At 56.0% G+C, this 16,351-nt stretch overlaps 1 protein-coding gene across 1 annotated transcript in view; it reads right to left on the reverse strand.

Annotated features, from left to right (window-relative positions):
- Window positions 1–16,351, reverse strand: part of CARD14 (caspase recruitment domain family member 14) — a 22,073-nt gene that overhangs the window by 4,725 nt on the left and 997 nt on the right. Inside the window, exons 2-16 of the mRNA XM_003786074.1 lie at window positions 15,650–15,787; window positions 14,495–14,820; window positions 11,972–12,139; window positions 11,003–11,122; window positions 10,398–10,523; window positions 9,803–9,955; window positions 8,254–8,370; window positions 6,474–6,616; window positions 6,197–6,291; window positions 4,775–4,838; window positions 4,399–4,591; window positions 2,786–2,912; window positions 2,307–2,547; window positions 1,330–1,393; window positions 593–714 (exon numbers count right to left, since the gene is read on the reverse strand). Of these exons, the coding sequence (XP_003786122.1) occupies window positions 593–714; window positions 1,330–1,393; window positions 2,307–2,547; window positions 2,786–2,912; window positions 4,399–4,591; window positions 4,775–4,838; window positions 6,197–6,291; window positions 6,474–6,616; window positions 8,254–8,370; window positions 9,803–9,955; window positions 10,398–10,523; window positions 11,003–11,122; window positions 11,972–12,139; window positions 14,495–14,820; window positions 15,650–15,787 (2,197 nt within the window). The remainder of the gene's footprint in view (window positions 1–592; window positions 715–1,329; window positions 1,394–2,306; window positions 2,548–2,785; window positions 2,913–4,398; window positions 4,592–4,774; window positions 4,839–6,196; window positions 6,292–6,473; window positions 6,617–8,253; window positions 8,371–9,802; window positions 9,956–10,397; window positions 10,524–11,002; window positions 11,123–11,971; window positions 12,140–14,494; window positions 14,821–15,649; window positions 15,788–16,351) is intronic.

Here is a 16,351-nt window from a genome sequence, read left to right on the forward strand (position 1 = left end):
GGGCTGGGGATTCAAACCCGCCACCTTAAGTGTATGTGGCTGGCGCCTTAGCCACTTGAGCCACAGGCGCCAAGCCCTGGGTCATTTTTAAGATCCATCTCCCCAGCCAGGGAACTCAAGAAGCAGAAAAACTGAGGACGATTCAGCTCACTTTGCCTTCACCTTCGTCACCCTCATTGCCTCATCGTGCAGTGTCACCTGCCAGGGGATGTGCTGCTGCCCCCTCTACCACGGCCACCCACACATGCTGATCACCCAGCAGCCACCCCAGGGGTCCACTGATTTGTACAACACTGGGCATTTGGATAGTTCTCCAGATGTTACTATTCCAAAAAGACCACTGTTGATACAACCATCCAGTGGCTTATGGACTATTCTACCGGGCAGATTACAGGACTCCGAGCATTTGTTGGCAGGACATTAGAGATGTGTGCCAAGTGCTCTCCAGAAGGACACATAGACACCAGTCATGGTTCTTAAAAACAGGCCCTGGCCAGAATGAGCTGTAGCCCCTGACTAAGCGGACCAACCCACAGCTGCTCCCAAAGCCCCTCACAGCGTGGAGCCAGCCAGTCGTGTGCCCGCTCATCGGGCCTCACCTTCCACTCTGCTGGGGTCTGACTGGCCTCCATCAAAGGACGAGCACAGAGGGCCGGCCTTGGCTTTGTCCATGCTGACGATGCGGATCAGCTTCTGTGGTCCCCCAGAAGACTGCTAGGGACATGAGGGCAGGGAGGAGTTGAAGGGTCTGGGGCCTAGCACCCCCACCCCACCATGGCACCCCACCCCATAATCATGTCCAGTGTGGTCCATGAACCATCAGCTGGGGCTCTCTGAACAGCCAGGGGCCTGGGTTAGGCCCATGCCTGGGTGGGAGGCAGGAGAGCTCCTCAGGCAGACAGTCCCCAAGCAGGGTTCTGCAGCGCGGGCCAGGCTGCAAAAGGCAGAAGGAAGAGCAGGGTCCCCCGAGCCTCGCCCTGCCGTGATCCAGGGAGGACTGTCCTAGCAGGTTGCTCAGGGACAAGGGGGTGCTCAGCAACCTGCAGAGCGTTCTGTCTGGAGAGCACAAAGGGGCCCCAGCCAGAGGAATGAGAATTCGGGGAGATGAGCAGCAAAGGTGACCTGGGCGCAGGTGCAAAGAGGCAGCTGATTCTGGGAGCAGGACACCCAAGAGCCCGCAGGCTGGGTGGAGGGCGCAGACCCCGGGGAAGGCTTAGAGGAGCCTCCAGGGGTGTTGGGTGGGCCACCCACTTCAGATCAGCAGCCTATGTGCTCCATACCCCCTCAGCACCTGCCCCTTTTTCCGCCAACCCAGTGGAGGGACCTTACCTTGCGGGTGACAGAGCACTGCTGGGTCATGTCCTGGATGAGGGCGATGAGCCGCTGCTGAGCCCTGCACAGGCAGGAGGGGCCCAACCAGCTGCTGGAGCTGCCCCCACATGCTGCAGACGCCCTGCTCCAGGCCAGGACAGCCCCCAGGGCTCCAAAAGGCCCCAGAGCCTCAGCCCACCCTTAGATGCTGGATTTTTTGTCCTGGGGTGGGACCCAGGATACTAACAAGCAGCCAGGGTAGCAGCTGCTGCAAAACTGCCACTCACAGTGACCACAGATCTCTCTTTGGACCCATTAGATCTAATCCTGGGGCTGGGACTTGCACTGAGGGCGGAGGGGCTGCTCTACAGCACTTACCTCCCATGGGTTGGTCTAGGGTGATGGACTTCTAAGGGGAAGAGGGGCAATGCTGCTCCACAGGGTGTGTGGCCAGCAGAATATACATTTTCACAATGACAAGGGGTGTCAATATATGTTTGCCCAGCCCAAGGGGTGTCCCTGATAGGCCTTTGTGTGCCTGAACCAAGCCCGGCCTAGGCAAACCAGCACGATGGGCCACCCAACTCCAAGGGACCCTTGGCGGTATGTGGAGATGGGCTGGGGGTGCTCCTGGCGTCTGTCGGAGAGACACCGGAGATTCCGCTCTCATCCTACAGTGCTCAGGACACCTGTGCCCTAGAGGATGATCCGGCCCCAACTGTCAGTAGAAGCCCAAGAAGCTCTGATCTAGAACGCTCTGCAGAGAGCTGAGGTCCAACATGCTCAAGAGCCAGAGCGCCTCTCAGAGAGAAACTCATCCTCAGCAGCCATCTTGGGGAACCCACCTCGGGTCTAATCACCCCACCCTTATTCCTGCGCAGGGGGCGCTGTTGCCAGGGAGGGAACCCCAGGAAAGGCACTGCTTCCTGCTGGGCAGAGGGGTCCTCCCTGCCAAGCCAGGCCATGTCACCCTGTGGGCCTTGCCCACTGCTCACCCTGAGTAGTTGGGGATGGTGCCATGCGCTGCGGTGTCCTTCAGGCTGTAGGGGCTCACACGGTGGGCGTGCCAGCAGCTGCGGCCCTGGAACATGGTGTCGGTGACATGCAGGACCTCATTGCACTGCGTCTGCAGCTCCCCCTCCGCCCTCCCCTCCAGGGCCAGGTTGACCCGGATGTAGAATGAGTCCCCTGAGGTAACCACTTTGGCATCCAAGTCCTGGACCAGCTTCTTGTAACCTGATAAAAGGGGACATGAGCACAGAGGAGCCAGGGCTATAAGCACAACCAAGGAAGGTTCTAGAATGTGAAGTTGGGAGACTCTCCCCCAGTCTCAGAGGCCATTGGAATCAGTGGGTGGCAGGTTCCCAGCTGCCCCAGGGGGTCCCAGGGCCTTGGGGTGCAGCCTGGCTGAGGCACCGGGTGAGCCATGGGGGACCCAAAGGACAGAGAGATGGGACAGGCTCCGTGTCCGTACCCGCCACATTGAGCTTCACAGACAGGCAGCAGAAGCCGTTCACCCTCTGCAAAATCCCCATGGCCTGCTCCAGGGTAGTGTCCTCCAGGACGGCCTTGAACAGGGGCTCCTTGGCCTCGTAATCAACCTGAGGGCAAAGCCCACTGGTCAGCCTTCTTCAGCCAGGACTCTGAATGCAGGAACACCTGGGGTGGGCCCTTCTGCCATCAGAGCCCTGGCAGCAGTGACGGCAGGGGTGGAGTGGGGGGACAGGAATACAGCAACTCCTAGCTTCCAAGGATGCGTGCCACCCACGTTCCCAGCCTGAGAGCCAACTGCCAACCTTTCCCCTGTTCCATTCTAGAACGTTCTAGAGCATTCTAGCACAATATTTCTCAGCCTCAGGACCATTACCATGTGGGGCCAGATGGCTCTGTGTGTGGGAGGCTGTCCTGGGCCCAGGAGGGTGCCAAGCAGCATCCCTGGTCTTCATCTCCCCCGTGCAGCCGTGAAGGCCACCCTATAGAACCCCTGCTGCCCACATGTTCCTTCCCGGTGTTCTTAATTTAGCAGAATATGTGTTTTCACAATGACAAAGAAGCTAAAGTGTATCTGAATGCCATTAGAATTAAATTGGCCCCCTAAGGGTATTGGCACTTTCTCCTAGAACACCACAATGGTTGCTCTGGCTGCCATGTGGGTTGGTAACTGGGAAGCCTGAGAGGATGGTCTGGAGTGGAGAGAAAAGGGGATGCCATTGGGGGCTCAACGCCCCATTGTTCAAGCCTAGGAGAACTCAGTGAGTAGACGGCCTATTCCAAGACGAGGCCACTGAGCTCACCAGCTGCTCCTGCCCAAGGGCTCAGCCCACCCTCCCTCACCATCTCTGCACTCCCTCTAACACCCCACACCCTGTCCCCAGTCTCTAGGGTAAAGCCTGTCTTGCACATTCCTTGGGTTATTTTTCTTTGTATTATGAATACGCTTTTCTCTTTCTGTTTCCAGAGATGAGGTCTTGCTCTGCCGCACAGGCTGCAATGCAGTGGCTGTTCACAGGCGCCATCACAGAGCACTGCAGCCTTGAACTCCTGGGCTCAGTGATCCTCCCACCTCAGCCTCCTGAGGAACTGGGACAACAGATGCCTGCTGCCTGGCCTGGCAGTATTGTTAACAAGCTGGATGTTTAGTAATTCTGCCCACATATTCACTGATCGTTGGATGGACATTAATGTACATTTATCTTCTCCACATTTTGTGTTTTACTACAAAAAATGTTTTAGAAAATGCTCTCAATAGTTACAATAATACACTTTATATCATCTGTATACTTTATCACCCTGCTCCAAATTGACAGTAAGATTATCATGGTAAAGAAATAAAAAGCCCCCACAGGACATAGCCCTGTCAGGCAGCCTTGTGTGGGACCCAGGGGGGTCAGCTTGTCCTCTGCTCTCCTAAGCTCCCACAGCTCAAGAACACTGGGCTTGGGGAGGGGGCTGGGGTTCCCCTAACGTGACTGTCTTCTATAAATTAGGAGTCAGAGCCTGGGCTGGGCCCAAAGTGGCTCTTCATCATTAAGCTGTGTGATCTGAAGGCTGAGCCCCAGGGGAGGTAGCAGGGGCCCACTCACTCACCATAACAATCTGGGTGCCCGGGCGCAAAGCCATTTCATCTGCCACAGAGCCTGGGGTGACCCGGTGGATGAAGATGCCCGTGTGGTTCCCACCGATGACACTTATCTGCTTCAGCAGTGCATCGCCCTGGAAGGCCAGCACTGTGACCTGGCTCAGGATCCTGCGGGCCGGCCTCCGCCGCACCGGGATGCTGCTGCAGCAGTGAGATGCAGATGCAGCTCTTGCACGCTCATTTGGCCCCAGCCTTCTGGAACCTCCTCCCCACTCCACTGCACACCCTCACTTGGAAAGCCTGCCACCTCCCCAGTCACTCTGCCCGGCCACCTCCTGGTCTGGTCCCACAATCAGCCTCAGAAGCTCCCCTACCACCCCTCACCTTACGGAGACATCTAGGCTTCCAGAGGAGAGTGACTGCAGGCTGCTTTCCAACTGGGGAAAGTCTGGGAGGAAGCAGAGAGTGACTTGCCCCATGAGCTGGACCTCAGGTCATCCTCTGCTGACTGACAACCCTCTGGAACCTCAGGCCCTCTGCCCCCAGCCTTGGATACCTCCTGCCTGATTCTCACCCTTTGCTGAGGCTGAACTTTCTATTCCTTCCCCACGCGCCATGTTTGAAACTCTGCTCTCATCTTACCTAAAATCAGAGTGACTGGTGAGGGGCTGTAATGGGGAGACTGACCTCCACCCATCATCGTGTGATATCTGAACAAGTTGCTGGCATTTTAAAAGATGGGGAGATTTCACCTATAATCTGGAATTCTGGCTTCACTTGGAAAATCAAACCTGGTGTGAGCCCTGTCTGTTTCCAGATGGCAGTAGCTGCCAGCACCAACCAAGGGGGCTGCCTTTTGCTGCCCAGATGACAGTGGTGGGTCTCTGAATTGGCGGTCCTAGGACCAGAGGCTCCCAGGGATCTCCTGACTTGCTTCTTCAGATGCAGCCTGTGGACCCCTGAGCCAGGGAACAGCTCCCAATGTCCCTGGCTGTGCCTCTTACCCAAGAACTGCCCTTGAGAACCAAAGCCAGGGAGATGGACAGTCCCTGCCACTGATGGCCTGTGCTAGGCTCATAGGCAAAAGTACATTTGTGATGATGGCCAAAGCCAGATGAAATTAATGATACACTCCAGCTGTGTCTGAGGTTAATTCCATGAAAACAGGAAACTGGGGCATTTCATAGAATCCTAGAGGAACAAGCTCTTCCTGTTCATGGGCTCACATCCCATCTAGACATGCTAGCTGGACCTCTCAGCCTGTAAGATGTGTCTGAGTGTGCAAGGGTCACCAGACGGCACACGCACCAGGGAACACCGTGCAGGGCAGCACAGGGACTCCCACTGCCTGCGGTTGCAGGGTGAGTTCCAAACAGGGAGCTGAGCACTGTGTGCAGGCCCAGGAGGGAGCAAGGTGTGCGTAGAAAGAAAAGGTAAGGAGGCCATGGACTTGGGCAGAAGGGAGGGCCATGCCGTCATACACATGAGGGGCTGTCACCTAGTGCTGTGGACACCACCAAGCACCTCTGCCTGCTGCCTTTGGCTCCCCTGGGAAGTCTAACCACCCACATGAGGGGTTGCACATATGACCCCCTTAGCTCTAAACAAAAAGGTACCAGTAAACACAGCAAGCTGGGCTTTGGCTTGAGCTGCCTGGATTTTCCCAGAGGCCAAGGTCAAGGCCCAGGGCAGGATCAAATTTGTATCTATCCGCTGATCCTCTGGAGAGAGACTGGGCCATCTCAGTACCCCTGCTCTGCCCCAGGGCAGGTAGATCACTATGGAGGTCAGGAGGGGTGTGCTCACCAGCCCTGTCCAGGATCTCATAATCCAGGTCTGTGTCGCCCGCCTTAGCTCCTGTTGGGGGTCCTGGGTCCACCTCCAGGATTTCTGGGCAGTTGCTGCAAAGTACAAGCAGGCTCCAGCTCAGACCACACCCTGCCCATCCAAGGGCCCCTGCAGCTGCCTGGCTCTGGGGCCTAGGAGACTGGACTTGCCACATCCAATGCCCAGATGGCCCAAGGTCCAGGTTGGTATCCCTGGTGAGTTCTCAGGAAGGATCCTGACACTGTGCTTGCCCTACCTTAAAGACCAGAGGTCTTCCCGGAAGTCCTCGGCTACCCTCTTGTATAGGGACTGCTGGCTGGGGGGCACTGGGCTGCTGGAGCGGAAGCTGTCCACCAGCTCGCGGCTGGATGTGGCACTCAAGTCTGTCCAGAGCTGAGACTGGAGGAGAGTGGGTAGAGGTCTGCAGGGCATGCTTGGGGACAGCCCTGAGGCCCTCCCTGCTGTCCCACTGTGCAAAGAGAACGCGCCACAGCCCAGGTGGGAAGAACGGCACTCGCTGTGGTCACATCCACCTGCCAGGCACTAGGCCCTCTGTCTGCTGCTTTCCACATCTCCTGTGGCCAGTCCTCACTGGCCTGAGAGCCATATACTGCCCTTTTACACAGAAAGCAACCAAGGCCCAGGGGGCTGGGACTGGCTGGTGAGGGAGGAGCCTGGTCCTCTGGGCAGGGGAAGCTGCACTCTGGACATGTCCTGGCCAGTGTGCCATGCAGGATGGGGCACGCAGGATGGGATATCAGCAGTGGAGTGCAGGTCTGAATCAGACCCCTCCCTTCTCTTAGTACTTCTTGAGTGCCTACCATGTGCCAGACCCTTTGAGATTGGGGTATACACTTGAGCAAGGCAGCATCTTTGGGCTGAGGCACCAATGGCAAGTAGATGGTGAAGCACAGGTCAGTATTCCTTACCACCACCAGGGTCTGGGAGGCCAGGCAGGCTTCCTGGTGGAAGCAGCACAGACTGAGGAGCCAGGCAGAGGTAAGCATGGGGGTGAGGCATGTCCCAGACAGAGCCAGAGAGCAGCTGCAGGCACAGAGCAGGGAAGCAGGGATACTACCCCATCCCCAGCAAAGAGCAGACCAGGGGATGGGAGTCCTGATGTGTTTATTGGGAGCCTATACTGCCAAGGAGAGCTGCAGGACCAGTTCTGAGCACCCTGGGTCCCTTCCCTGCTCTTGCCTGACACTGTCACAGGGAGACTGGGCTGGCCTTGTCCTGGGGGCTGTGGGGCACTGAGGGGCTTTAAACAGGGCAGAAGCACAACCTGGTTCAGGTTAGGGTGTGGCTGGCTCTGGCCCATGGAGTCCTGGCATTGAAAGTGACACTGTCCCCTGCTTGTGTTTAGTGCTCTGAGGGGAGACAGCTGGCCTCCCAATTCTCTGAAAGGATGGTGGACAGGGGAGCCAGAGCCTCTCTCCATCTGTGAGATGGGGGGACAGGGAGGCCCACTGCTGGGATATTAGAATTGAGAAAGGAAAACCCAGGCCTGCCTGGGGACAGTGAGTCCCACACCCTGGAAACCACCTGCGCCAGCTTGAATAGTATCCCCTGAAAATTCACATCTACCTGAAACCTGTGAACACTGCCTTGTCTGGAAATAGGAGATTTGCACACATCACAAGCTAAGATGAAGTGGGAGTGGGTTAAGGTGGTCCCACATGCCCAGTGTCCTGAGAGGAAGGAAACCTGGACAGGGACAGGAGAGAGCATCGTGTAAAGGCAGAGATAACCACGTGGGTGGATGGGGGGTGGGGGCTGCACAAGCTCAGGAGCACCAAGGATTTCTAGGGTCCACAGGAGCTGGAAGAGGCAGGAGGGGTGCCCCAAAAGCCCTCAGAAGGAGCCTGGCCCTGTCAGCCCCTTGACCCTGGGTGTCTGGCCTCCAAAACTGTGAGAATCGATTCCCACTGCTTTGAAGTCTCACAGTTGCAGCAACCTCTGACCTTGGCTTTGGGCCTGATGGGGGATGACTTGGTTTGACTCCCAAGTTGAAGGCAGGGTGGCTGCAGCCCTACCTCTGTGGAGCTGAGGAGGCTGCCGTCACCGTCGTCCCGCGGGCAGATGGCTCGCATACGCACCAGCCGCTGCTTCCCCCTCGGACAGGGCTCCCTGGCCCCAGCTTCCTGCTTGGGCTGCCAGAGGTGCCAGCCAGCCATTAGTTCAGGCTCCCCAGGGATACCCATGGCTTTCTTCCAACTCATGGCCACCCCTCCACCCCTCCTGGGAGATTTCCTCTCCTCAGCTTCCAGGTAAAGCCATTAAGACCCTATCCTCGGCTCAGTGCCTATAGCTCAACCGGCTAAGGCGCCAGCCACGTACACGTAAGGTGGTGGGTTCGAATCCCCAGCCTGGACCCACCAAACAACAATGATGGCTGCAACCAAAAAAGAGCCAGGCGTTGTGGTGGGCGCCTGTAGTCCCAGCTACTTGGGAGGCGGAGGCAGGAGACTCGTTTGAGCCCAGGAGTTGGAGGTTGCTGTGCGCTGTAATGCCACGGCACTCTACCCAGGGGGACAGCTTGAGGCTGTCTCAAAAAAAAAAAAAAAAAAAAGACCCTATCCTCTGGGTGAGGACCAAGGAGACCAAAGGAGAACAGGGTGTACCCCTAGAGAGCACGTGTAGGTCCCCAGCTCTGGAGCGAACACGTAAGATGCATGCACGCACACTCCATGTGGAAAATCAGGCGGGAACAGAAACACATGGAGAAGGAAACAGAAGTCACCGGGCACCCGTGCTCAGAGGAGCTCAGCTTGCCTTCCGGCGCCTATCCCTCCCTGCACACGTGTCTTCCCTCAGCTGCTGTGGGCAGCTGGTTGTGCCAGGAGGGCTAGGTGGACCCTGCCTAGGGCAGACGGGTCTGACTGGGCCTCCCACCCAGGCTGGGCAGCCTGCCAGCCTATCAGTAGAAGATTCCTGATAATTTTGGCTCTTTGAGAACATAACTCCCTCTCTCACACATGCATCCATTGTCCAGCTTGAGGACATTTAACTTTCAAATGTTTCAGGAGTGCATCATCTACAACCAGTAAATGGCCAGCCAGGGATAGTTTCATTCACAGCTTTCTCCACTGATGGCCACACTTGACAGGTTCCAGAACCTTCTCCTACGCTCTCCCTTCCAGGACACAGGAGATACCATCTAGGCCAGTGGTTCTCAACCTTCCTAATGCTGTGACCCTTTAATACAGTTCCTCATGTTGTGGTGACCCCCAAACATAAAATTATTTTCCAATAGAGGAGCGGTGTCTCGTTTCCCAAGACTATGGGAAATATGTGTTTTCTGACGGTCTTAAGCGACCCCTGTGAAAGGGTTGTTCGACCCCCAAAGGGGTCACGACCCATAGGTTAAGTCATTACTGAGGACGCAGAAGCAGACTCTGCTTGTCCAGTTGTGAGTCTTTAAGACTTCCCAGCACCATCCACTCATGGGAGCCACTGTGCCAGCCCAGTCAGGCCCAGGCGAGTCCGATGGCTCTTCAGGGGTCACACGTGGCCCTGTGTGGGTCCTCCCCCTCAGTCCCACCCACCGCTCTGCCTCTCCTCAGAGCTGCAGGAACCACTCACCTGGTCTGGAGGCTGCTGTGCCTGCAGCTGGCGGAGCTGTGTCCGCAGCTCATAGACCTGGTCTGTCAGTTCAAACACCTTCCTGCGGAGGGCGTCTTTCTCGCTCAGGCTCTGGGAAATCTCCCTCTGGGCACTGTCCCTGGCAGAGTAGGCCTGCAGGCCAGGCCAGGGCTAAGGACGCTGCCAGTGCAGCAGGGGTTCAGCTAGAGAAGGGGCGGGCTGTTTCCTATCTGAGTTCACCCAACACGCTGAGACCAGACGTGCCAGCTCATCGCAACTCACGTCCACATGGGCAGTTTCAATAGGACCTGGTCTGGGGGCACAAACTTTCTCAGTTTTGTGCCAGGAACAAGATCAGGGAAGATGATAGTATGTCAGTGGACGACAGGGGTAAGGGAGTTAAGAAGCCTTGTGCGGACCCAGGAATGAGGCCCTGAAATCTGGCCCCAGCTGCCACTGAGGATGGGCCACCGTGAGAGAGAGGGTGGTGGCACAGTGGCGGGACTTCTGGGCGGGCTATAACTCGGCAAGGGACGCATCTCTTCTCTCTGAGGTTCCCTGCCCTCCCCCTTCCCCACTGGCCTCTCCCGGTCACCTGGTCTCGCTCCTTCTGCAGTTCAGACACCTGGCTCTGCAGGGCACTTGTCTTGTCCTTATAGAGCTGACAATCCATCTGGGTCTTCTGGAACTGCAGCATGGTCTGCTCCTTCTCTTCCCAGTACTGGACAGAGGACAGGGTTCCATCAGAGTGCCCAACAGGGGCAGAGTTCTGAACATCTGGGCTCCCGGGTGTGAGGGAGCAGGGGGATGGAGGGAGGCGGTTCTAGGGTGAAGGAGGGTGCGATCAGGCCTGTCTCTTGAGTGGGAGATTTCAAGGCACAGGCAGAGAGTGGCCATGCTGATGACACTGGAATTTAGCTGTCACTATGTGCCGTGTGCTGCACACACAGTTGTGTACACAAATACTTCCCTTTTTCCTTCTACCATCTCATTTCTGCCCGTTTCCTCCTTGACTGAATCCCTGGTTCTCACTGGGGTGACCTGTCTGCTGACCACTGCCTCTGGTCTGGCGTAAATCAGCAAATAATCAACAAAATTATTTACGCTCATTGTGGATTACAGAATGTTCCCCACGAATGCAGCCCCTGCCCCCGAGACAAGCCCCGAGGGCCCTTGAGGAGGAAGGGGCCATCAAGCCACCTGCTTGCGCTGCCTCTCTGCGGCCACAGCCCGCACCCGCAGGGAGTGGATGCGGTCCACCAGCTCCTGCCTGCTCTCCAGGGCCTCGTCCAGGTGCTGCTCCAGGATGTCCTTCTCCGCCTGGGGAAAAGGGGTCTGCTCAGGGATGATACCCACACCCCTCAGCCACCTGGGGCAGCAGGAAACCTGGAGGTCGGGCATGTGGACAGATACGGCCTCAGCACAGCCCCTGAGGCAGGGAAAACAGCCCAGAGAAACCAGTGATGGTAAAAGGGAAAGATGCATTTTGGTTCTCATTACATCCAAAGAGACAGAGAGTAAAGGGAGCAGAAAGCCCCTTAGGATGACAAGTCCTCCTGGAGCCATTTCAGCATTCTCCTTTGACAGATCTCCCAGAGAGGGCAAAACCAACAGATGGGGCACCCCTCCCATTGATCCCTTCCCAGCCTGAGGTGCTGGTGCCCTCTGGGTGTTTACACCTCTGTAAGGGGAGCTCACTTACATAAAGGTGCTGAAGAGGGGAAGCAGAGGGTTTGCACCATCCCAGGGCTGGGATGGGGCTACTCCTCTGCCCCCAATAGCGCCCTACCCTCCAGCCACCAGGGCAGGAGGGCAGAAAGGTTTCTCTGGTCCTTAAAGCTAATGCCCTGTGACTTAATCCCAGTCCACTCCAAAACAAAATGACCTTGCAAATCAGCAGGGGGGGGCATTCAAATGCACACCCCCTAGCTGTTAATACCAAGGCTGGGGGGTTGGGGGTGGGGAAGAGGCAGACAGGAAGTGGTAGAAATGGGTCACTGCATCACCTCCTCTATCCTCAGCCTCACCTTCACAGACCACCAGTCACACCCCCCACCTACCGGCTGATGCTGGGGACAGGCCCGCCAAGTGCCCCCCCCCCCCCCCCCCCGCGGCGGCGGGGCCCCCCCCCCCCCCCCCCCCCCCCCCCCGGGAAGGGAAGGGACCCACCAGGCTGAAGGTCAGTGAGCGGAGCTTCTCATTTTCCTCCTTCAGCCGGCTCAGCTCCTCGTCCCCAGGCGCCAGGTCACTAGCCATCTTCAGGGACCTCTCTTGAAATTCCAGCTCACAGGAAGAAACCATGTCTGCTTGCTGCAACTCCTGCTTCATCAGGTACAGCTGCCGGGAGAAAGCAGGGACATGTCTGTCCCAGACAGGAAGCCACTGGGTTCTCAGCCTGCCTTAACAGCCATGCTCTCTGGACTCAAGAAGTCCAGGCTTTCTGCCCCGAGATTTTAAACTCTGTTCAGGCCGGGTGCAGTGGCTCACGCCTGTAATCCTAGCACTCTGGGAGTCGGAGGTGGGTGGATTCCCTAAGCTCACAGGTTCAAGACCAATCTGAGCAAGAGCAAGACCCCATCTCTAAAAATAGCCGGGCATTGTGGTGGGCACCTGTACTCCCAGCTACTTGGGAGGCGGAGGCCAGAGAACCGCTTGAGCCCAAGAATTTGAGGTTGCTGTGATCTATGATGCCACAGCACTCTACCAAGGGCAACAAAGTGAGACTCTGCCTCAAAAAAAAAAAAACCCAAAACAAAAAAAACTCTATTCAATGGTGAGCAGTCTCATTTCCTCATAGGAGGGAGAGGCATGAGGCTCAGCAGTTAAGCAGCCTGGCTGGGGACCCCAGGGTCAGACCTAGGCCCTGGCAACCAGCCCCCTAGCTCTGTGGCTAACCTGATAGTGACCGGCAGCCAATGAGAAATGGCCAGCTTCTCTGCATCTCCACATTCTGCTAAATACATCCAATAAAGAGGACTTGGATTCATAAAAATCAGTAAGAAATAAGAAAGGACAGTGGAAGCAGGCAGAGGTAGAGATGCCTGGGGGTGTGGGGCTTGCACTGTCTGGTCAGCAAAGCCCCTGAGTGGACTTGCAATCAGCATTTGCCCCAGGGCTCTCAGTCTGGGGTCCTGGCCCTCTGGAAACTACCTGGCCAGGTCCTGCTGGCCTCCTTCCTCTGGACCAGCAGCCAATGGGCCCAGACTCTCCCTGTCCTGTGTGTGGCGGCCTGGGAGAGAGGAGACCCCCATGGGCCAGCTCAGGAGGTCTGATATCAGGGTGGGCTCTGGCGCTCACTCCACACTGCGGTTAAGCAGAGAAGCCTTTCCATTGGATTTTCCCTCTGACACCCAGGTATAGAGTTCTTGCTCTAGGCCACTGGGTTGGGCACATCACATTCTGAATATTCCAAAACAAAATTAAGTCATCAAGAGCTGGAAGGGAGGGGAAAAACCTCAGACTAAACATGAACTGAGGCAAATGAGCATGATTATGTTCAAACAAACACCATAACCACAATGAAGACAGCCAGACAGGGAGAGAGGGCCACACTAGAGAGGGGGGAGCTCGAGCCCAGCCTGAGCAAGAGCAAGACCCTGTCTCTAGTAAAAGTAAAAAAATTAGGCAGGTGTGGTGGTGAGTGCCTGTAGTCCCAGCTATTTGGGAGGCTGAGGCAGGAGGATCACTTGAGGCTAAGAGTTTGAGGTTACCGTGAGCTATGATGATGCCATAGCACTCTACACAGGCCGACAGAGTAAGACTGTGTCTCAAAAACAAATAAATAAATGGTCTGTGATAGTTCTTTCTGCCATTTTGTGTTTTTTAAAAAAAAATTCTAAATTATTTCCAAATAAAAAAATTAAAATTCAAAAATTATAAACAAACAACAAATGTTATGATTGAAGGTGAATAGCACACAACAAAATGACCAGGGATAAGCATCATCAGTATTTAACTAACACTTACAGGCTCAGCACCCATAGCTCAGCAGTTAGGGTGCTGCCCACATGCACTGGGGCCGGTGGGTTCCAACCTGGCCTGGGCCTGCTAAACAACAATGACAATAACAACAATAACAAAAATAGCCGGGCGTTGTGGCAAGCGCCTGTAGTCCCACCTACTTGGGAGGCTGAGGCACAAGAATCACTTAAGCCCAATAAGTTGAGGTTGCTGTGAGGTGTGATGCCATAGCACTCTTTCCTGGGTGACATAGTGAGACTCTGTCTCAAAAAAACGAACACTTATAATTCAATAAAAAAAACATTATCTATAAACAAAAAATGAATAGAAGACACTGTTAGAGTGTCAGAGGCAGAGCCTGATAAACCTCCTGTTCACCCCACCTGTCTCGAAAAGCAGAACAAAGGAAAATGGCAGAGATGGACTGTCCCACGTCACTGGCAGAGCTGGGGCATGGGCTGCAGGCAGGTCTATGAGACAGAGCCTAGAACAGCCAGACCTGCCCCAGATGTTGGTGGGGCAGGCACTTCACAGACCGGCCAGCCAGCCCACAGGTGGTTACAGGCCAGGCCCACCTGCTGCCATGTAGGCTACGCAGAAGATGGGCTTCAGGGGTGCCTCAGCCAGGGCTCTGGGGCAGGGAAGTGCTGGACAATGAAGAGGGGCAGGGAGCTCTAGTGGACTGAACAGGACCAGCCAGTGCAAAGGCCCCGGGGCAGATGGACCGCCTACCTCCTCCTGCAGGCTGCGGCAGCGCGTGGCGGCCAGCTCCTTCTCTTGTAGCGCATTGCTGTAGTGCAGTGAGAGTGTGAGCATCTCGTCCTTCAGCCGCAGCACCTCGTGGAAGTGCGCGCTGACCTCCCGCTTCATGCGGCTGTGATCAGCCTCTAGCTGAGGCAGGCCCTGGGCACGGGCCTCCGCCTGGTCCAGACGCTCCCGCAGCAGCTGGCACCGCTGAAGCAGCGCCTCCTTCTGCCCCTTCTCCTGGCTCAGCTCCTCCTGCAGGCTGCCGATGGCCCCGGCCAGGCACTCGGTCAGCTTGGACGTCTCCATGAGGCCTGCGGCAGGAATGTGGGGGCTGAGGCCTGAGGGGTCTTCACATTCTTCACTCTGACTCCCAGTCAGGGCCCCAGCCCAGCCCTAATCTGTGGTCTCCCTAAAGGATTCTGGACCTCAACCAGACTTGGCATTTTGGTTAAATAGACAGCAAGACTCAAGATTCTGGCACAAGAATCAGCTGCTCTGGCTTCCCCCTGAGAGCTTGCTGTTGAGACACACTGACCCTCATCAGCCGAGATGTGCTCACAGCTAACTCACTTTAATGTCATCACAAGAAAAACATAAACAAGAATTTGCCTAATAGAACTCCAAATAATGTAAATATGTACTGTTCAGCCAGACAGAAAACAATTGTTTATTATCCAGCTTTGGGTTATGTGAGTCTTCCTCCTTTGAATACCTCAACTTTCAACAGCTCCTTCAGCAAAGCCCCAAATCACTCAGTTAATGGAATGGCTTGTCTCCCACTCAGCAGGAATAAGCGTGAATAAGCTTTCACTCAGATGCACAGCAAACACACAGAAGGCTCTGTGTCCCCCCACCCGCTGCGGGGCCTCCCTGTCCCCTCCCAAGAGCTGGCACTGGACTGCCCTGGCAAGTCCCAGATGTGGAGTCTGCACCCCAGGGGTCTCCTCTTAGAGCTGGGTAAGGGACAGAACTTTCAGGGCCCAAGGCCGAGAGGCTCCTCATCCCACCCCCAAAATGTGTGGGGGTCTCCTCACAGAGCACGGAGGGCTCAGGGACAGGGACCTCATCCTGCAGGGAGCATGTTCTGCTGGGGGTTACCAGGAGCCAAGGCTCCCAGGGAGCTCCTGCCAACTTGCTTACCACTGAAGGTGCTGGAGTCCACACCGGGCTGGAGTCCGGTGATGAGGGTGTAGATGTCGGGGTTGTGGAACTTTAGGCTCTCCAGGAAGGCAATGGCTCCATTCTTCCCTCGGGTCTTCAGCAGATCCAGCAAGTGCCCTGGGGACAGAGAATCCTCTTCTAGTTGCCAAGCTGGCCTTAGCCCCGAGGTCTGGGGGTGGGAAACCCTGGCACTTCTAGGGATCAGGAGGGAGGTGAAAGCAGTATTCTGGGGTCTGTGAGGTGGGATGAGCCCTCACTGCTCACATAGGTTCCATTAACTCCTGGGACCCCAGCCAGAATGAGAAGGGCAAGTCTGGGACCAGGACCCAGTGCTCTGCCAAGGGCTGGGAGTGCAGGACGGGAACAGAGGCACCATCCCGCTGCAATTCTCTCAGACCTGTTTGTGGACAAACAGCAGCGTCCTGGCCTCAGGGACGCATCCAGAGCCCTTCCAATCCCAGGGCCCAGATCCCATCACTCTCAGCTGGATGAAACCTGTCCCAGATTTGAGGTTGGTAAGGCCGATGTGCACAGATGCAACGTTAACAGCTGACACCTGTCTCCTGCTTTCTGTGGCCCAGGTTTTGCAGAGTGTTTTATAAAAAGTGACTCATTTAATTCTCCTAACAACCTTATAAGGCAAATCCATTAGCACCCCCATTTTTTTTTTTTTTTTTTTTT

This window comes from Otolemur garnettii, unplaced genomic scaffold, assembly GCF_000181295.1.
Source record: "Otolemur garnettii isolate 467f Iridium unplaced genomic scaffold, OtoGar3 scaffold00018, whole genome shotgun sequence".
NCBI lineage: Eukaryota > Metazoa > Chordata > Mammalia > Primates > Galagidae > Otolemur > Otolemur garnettii.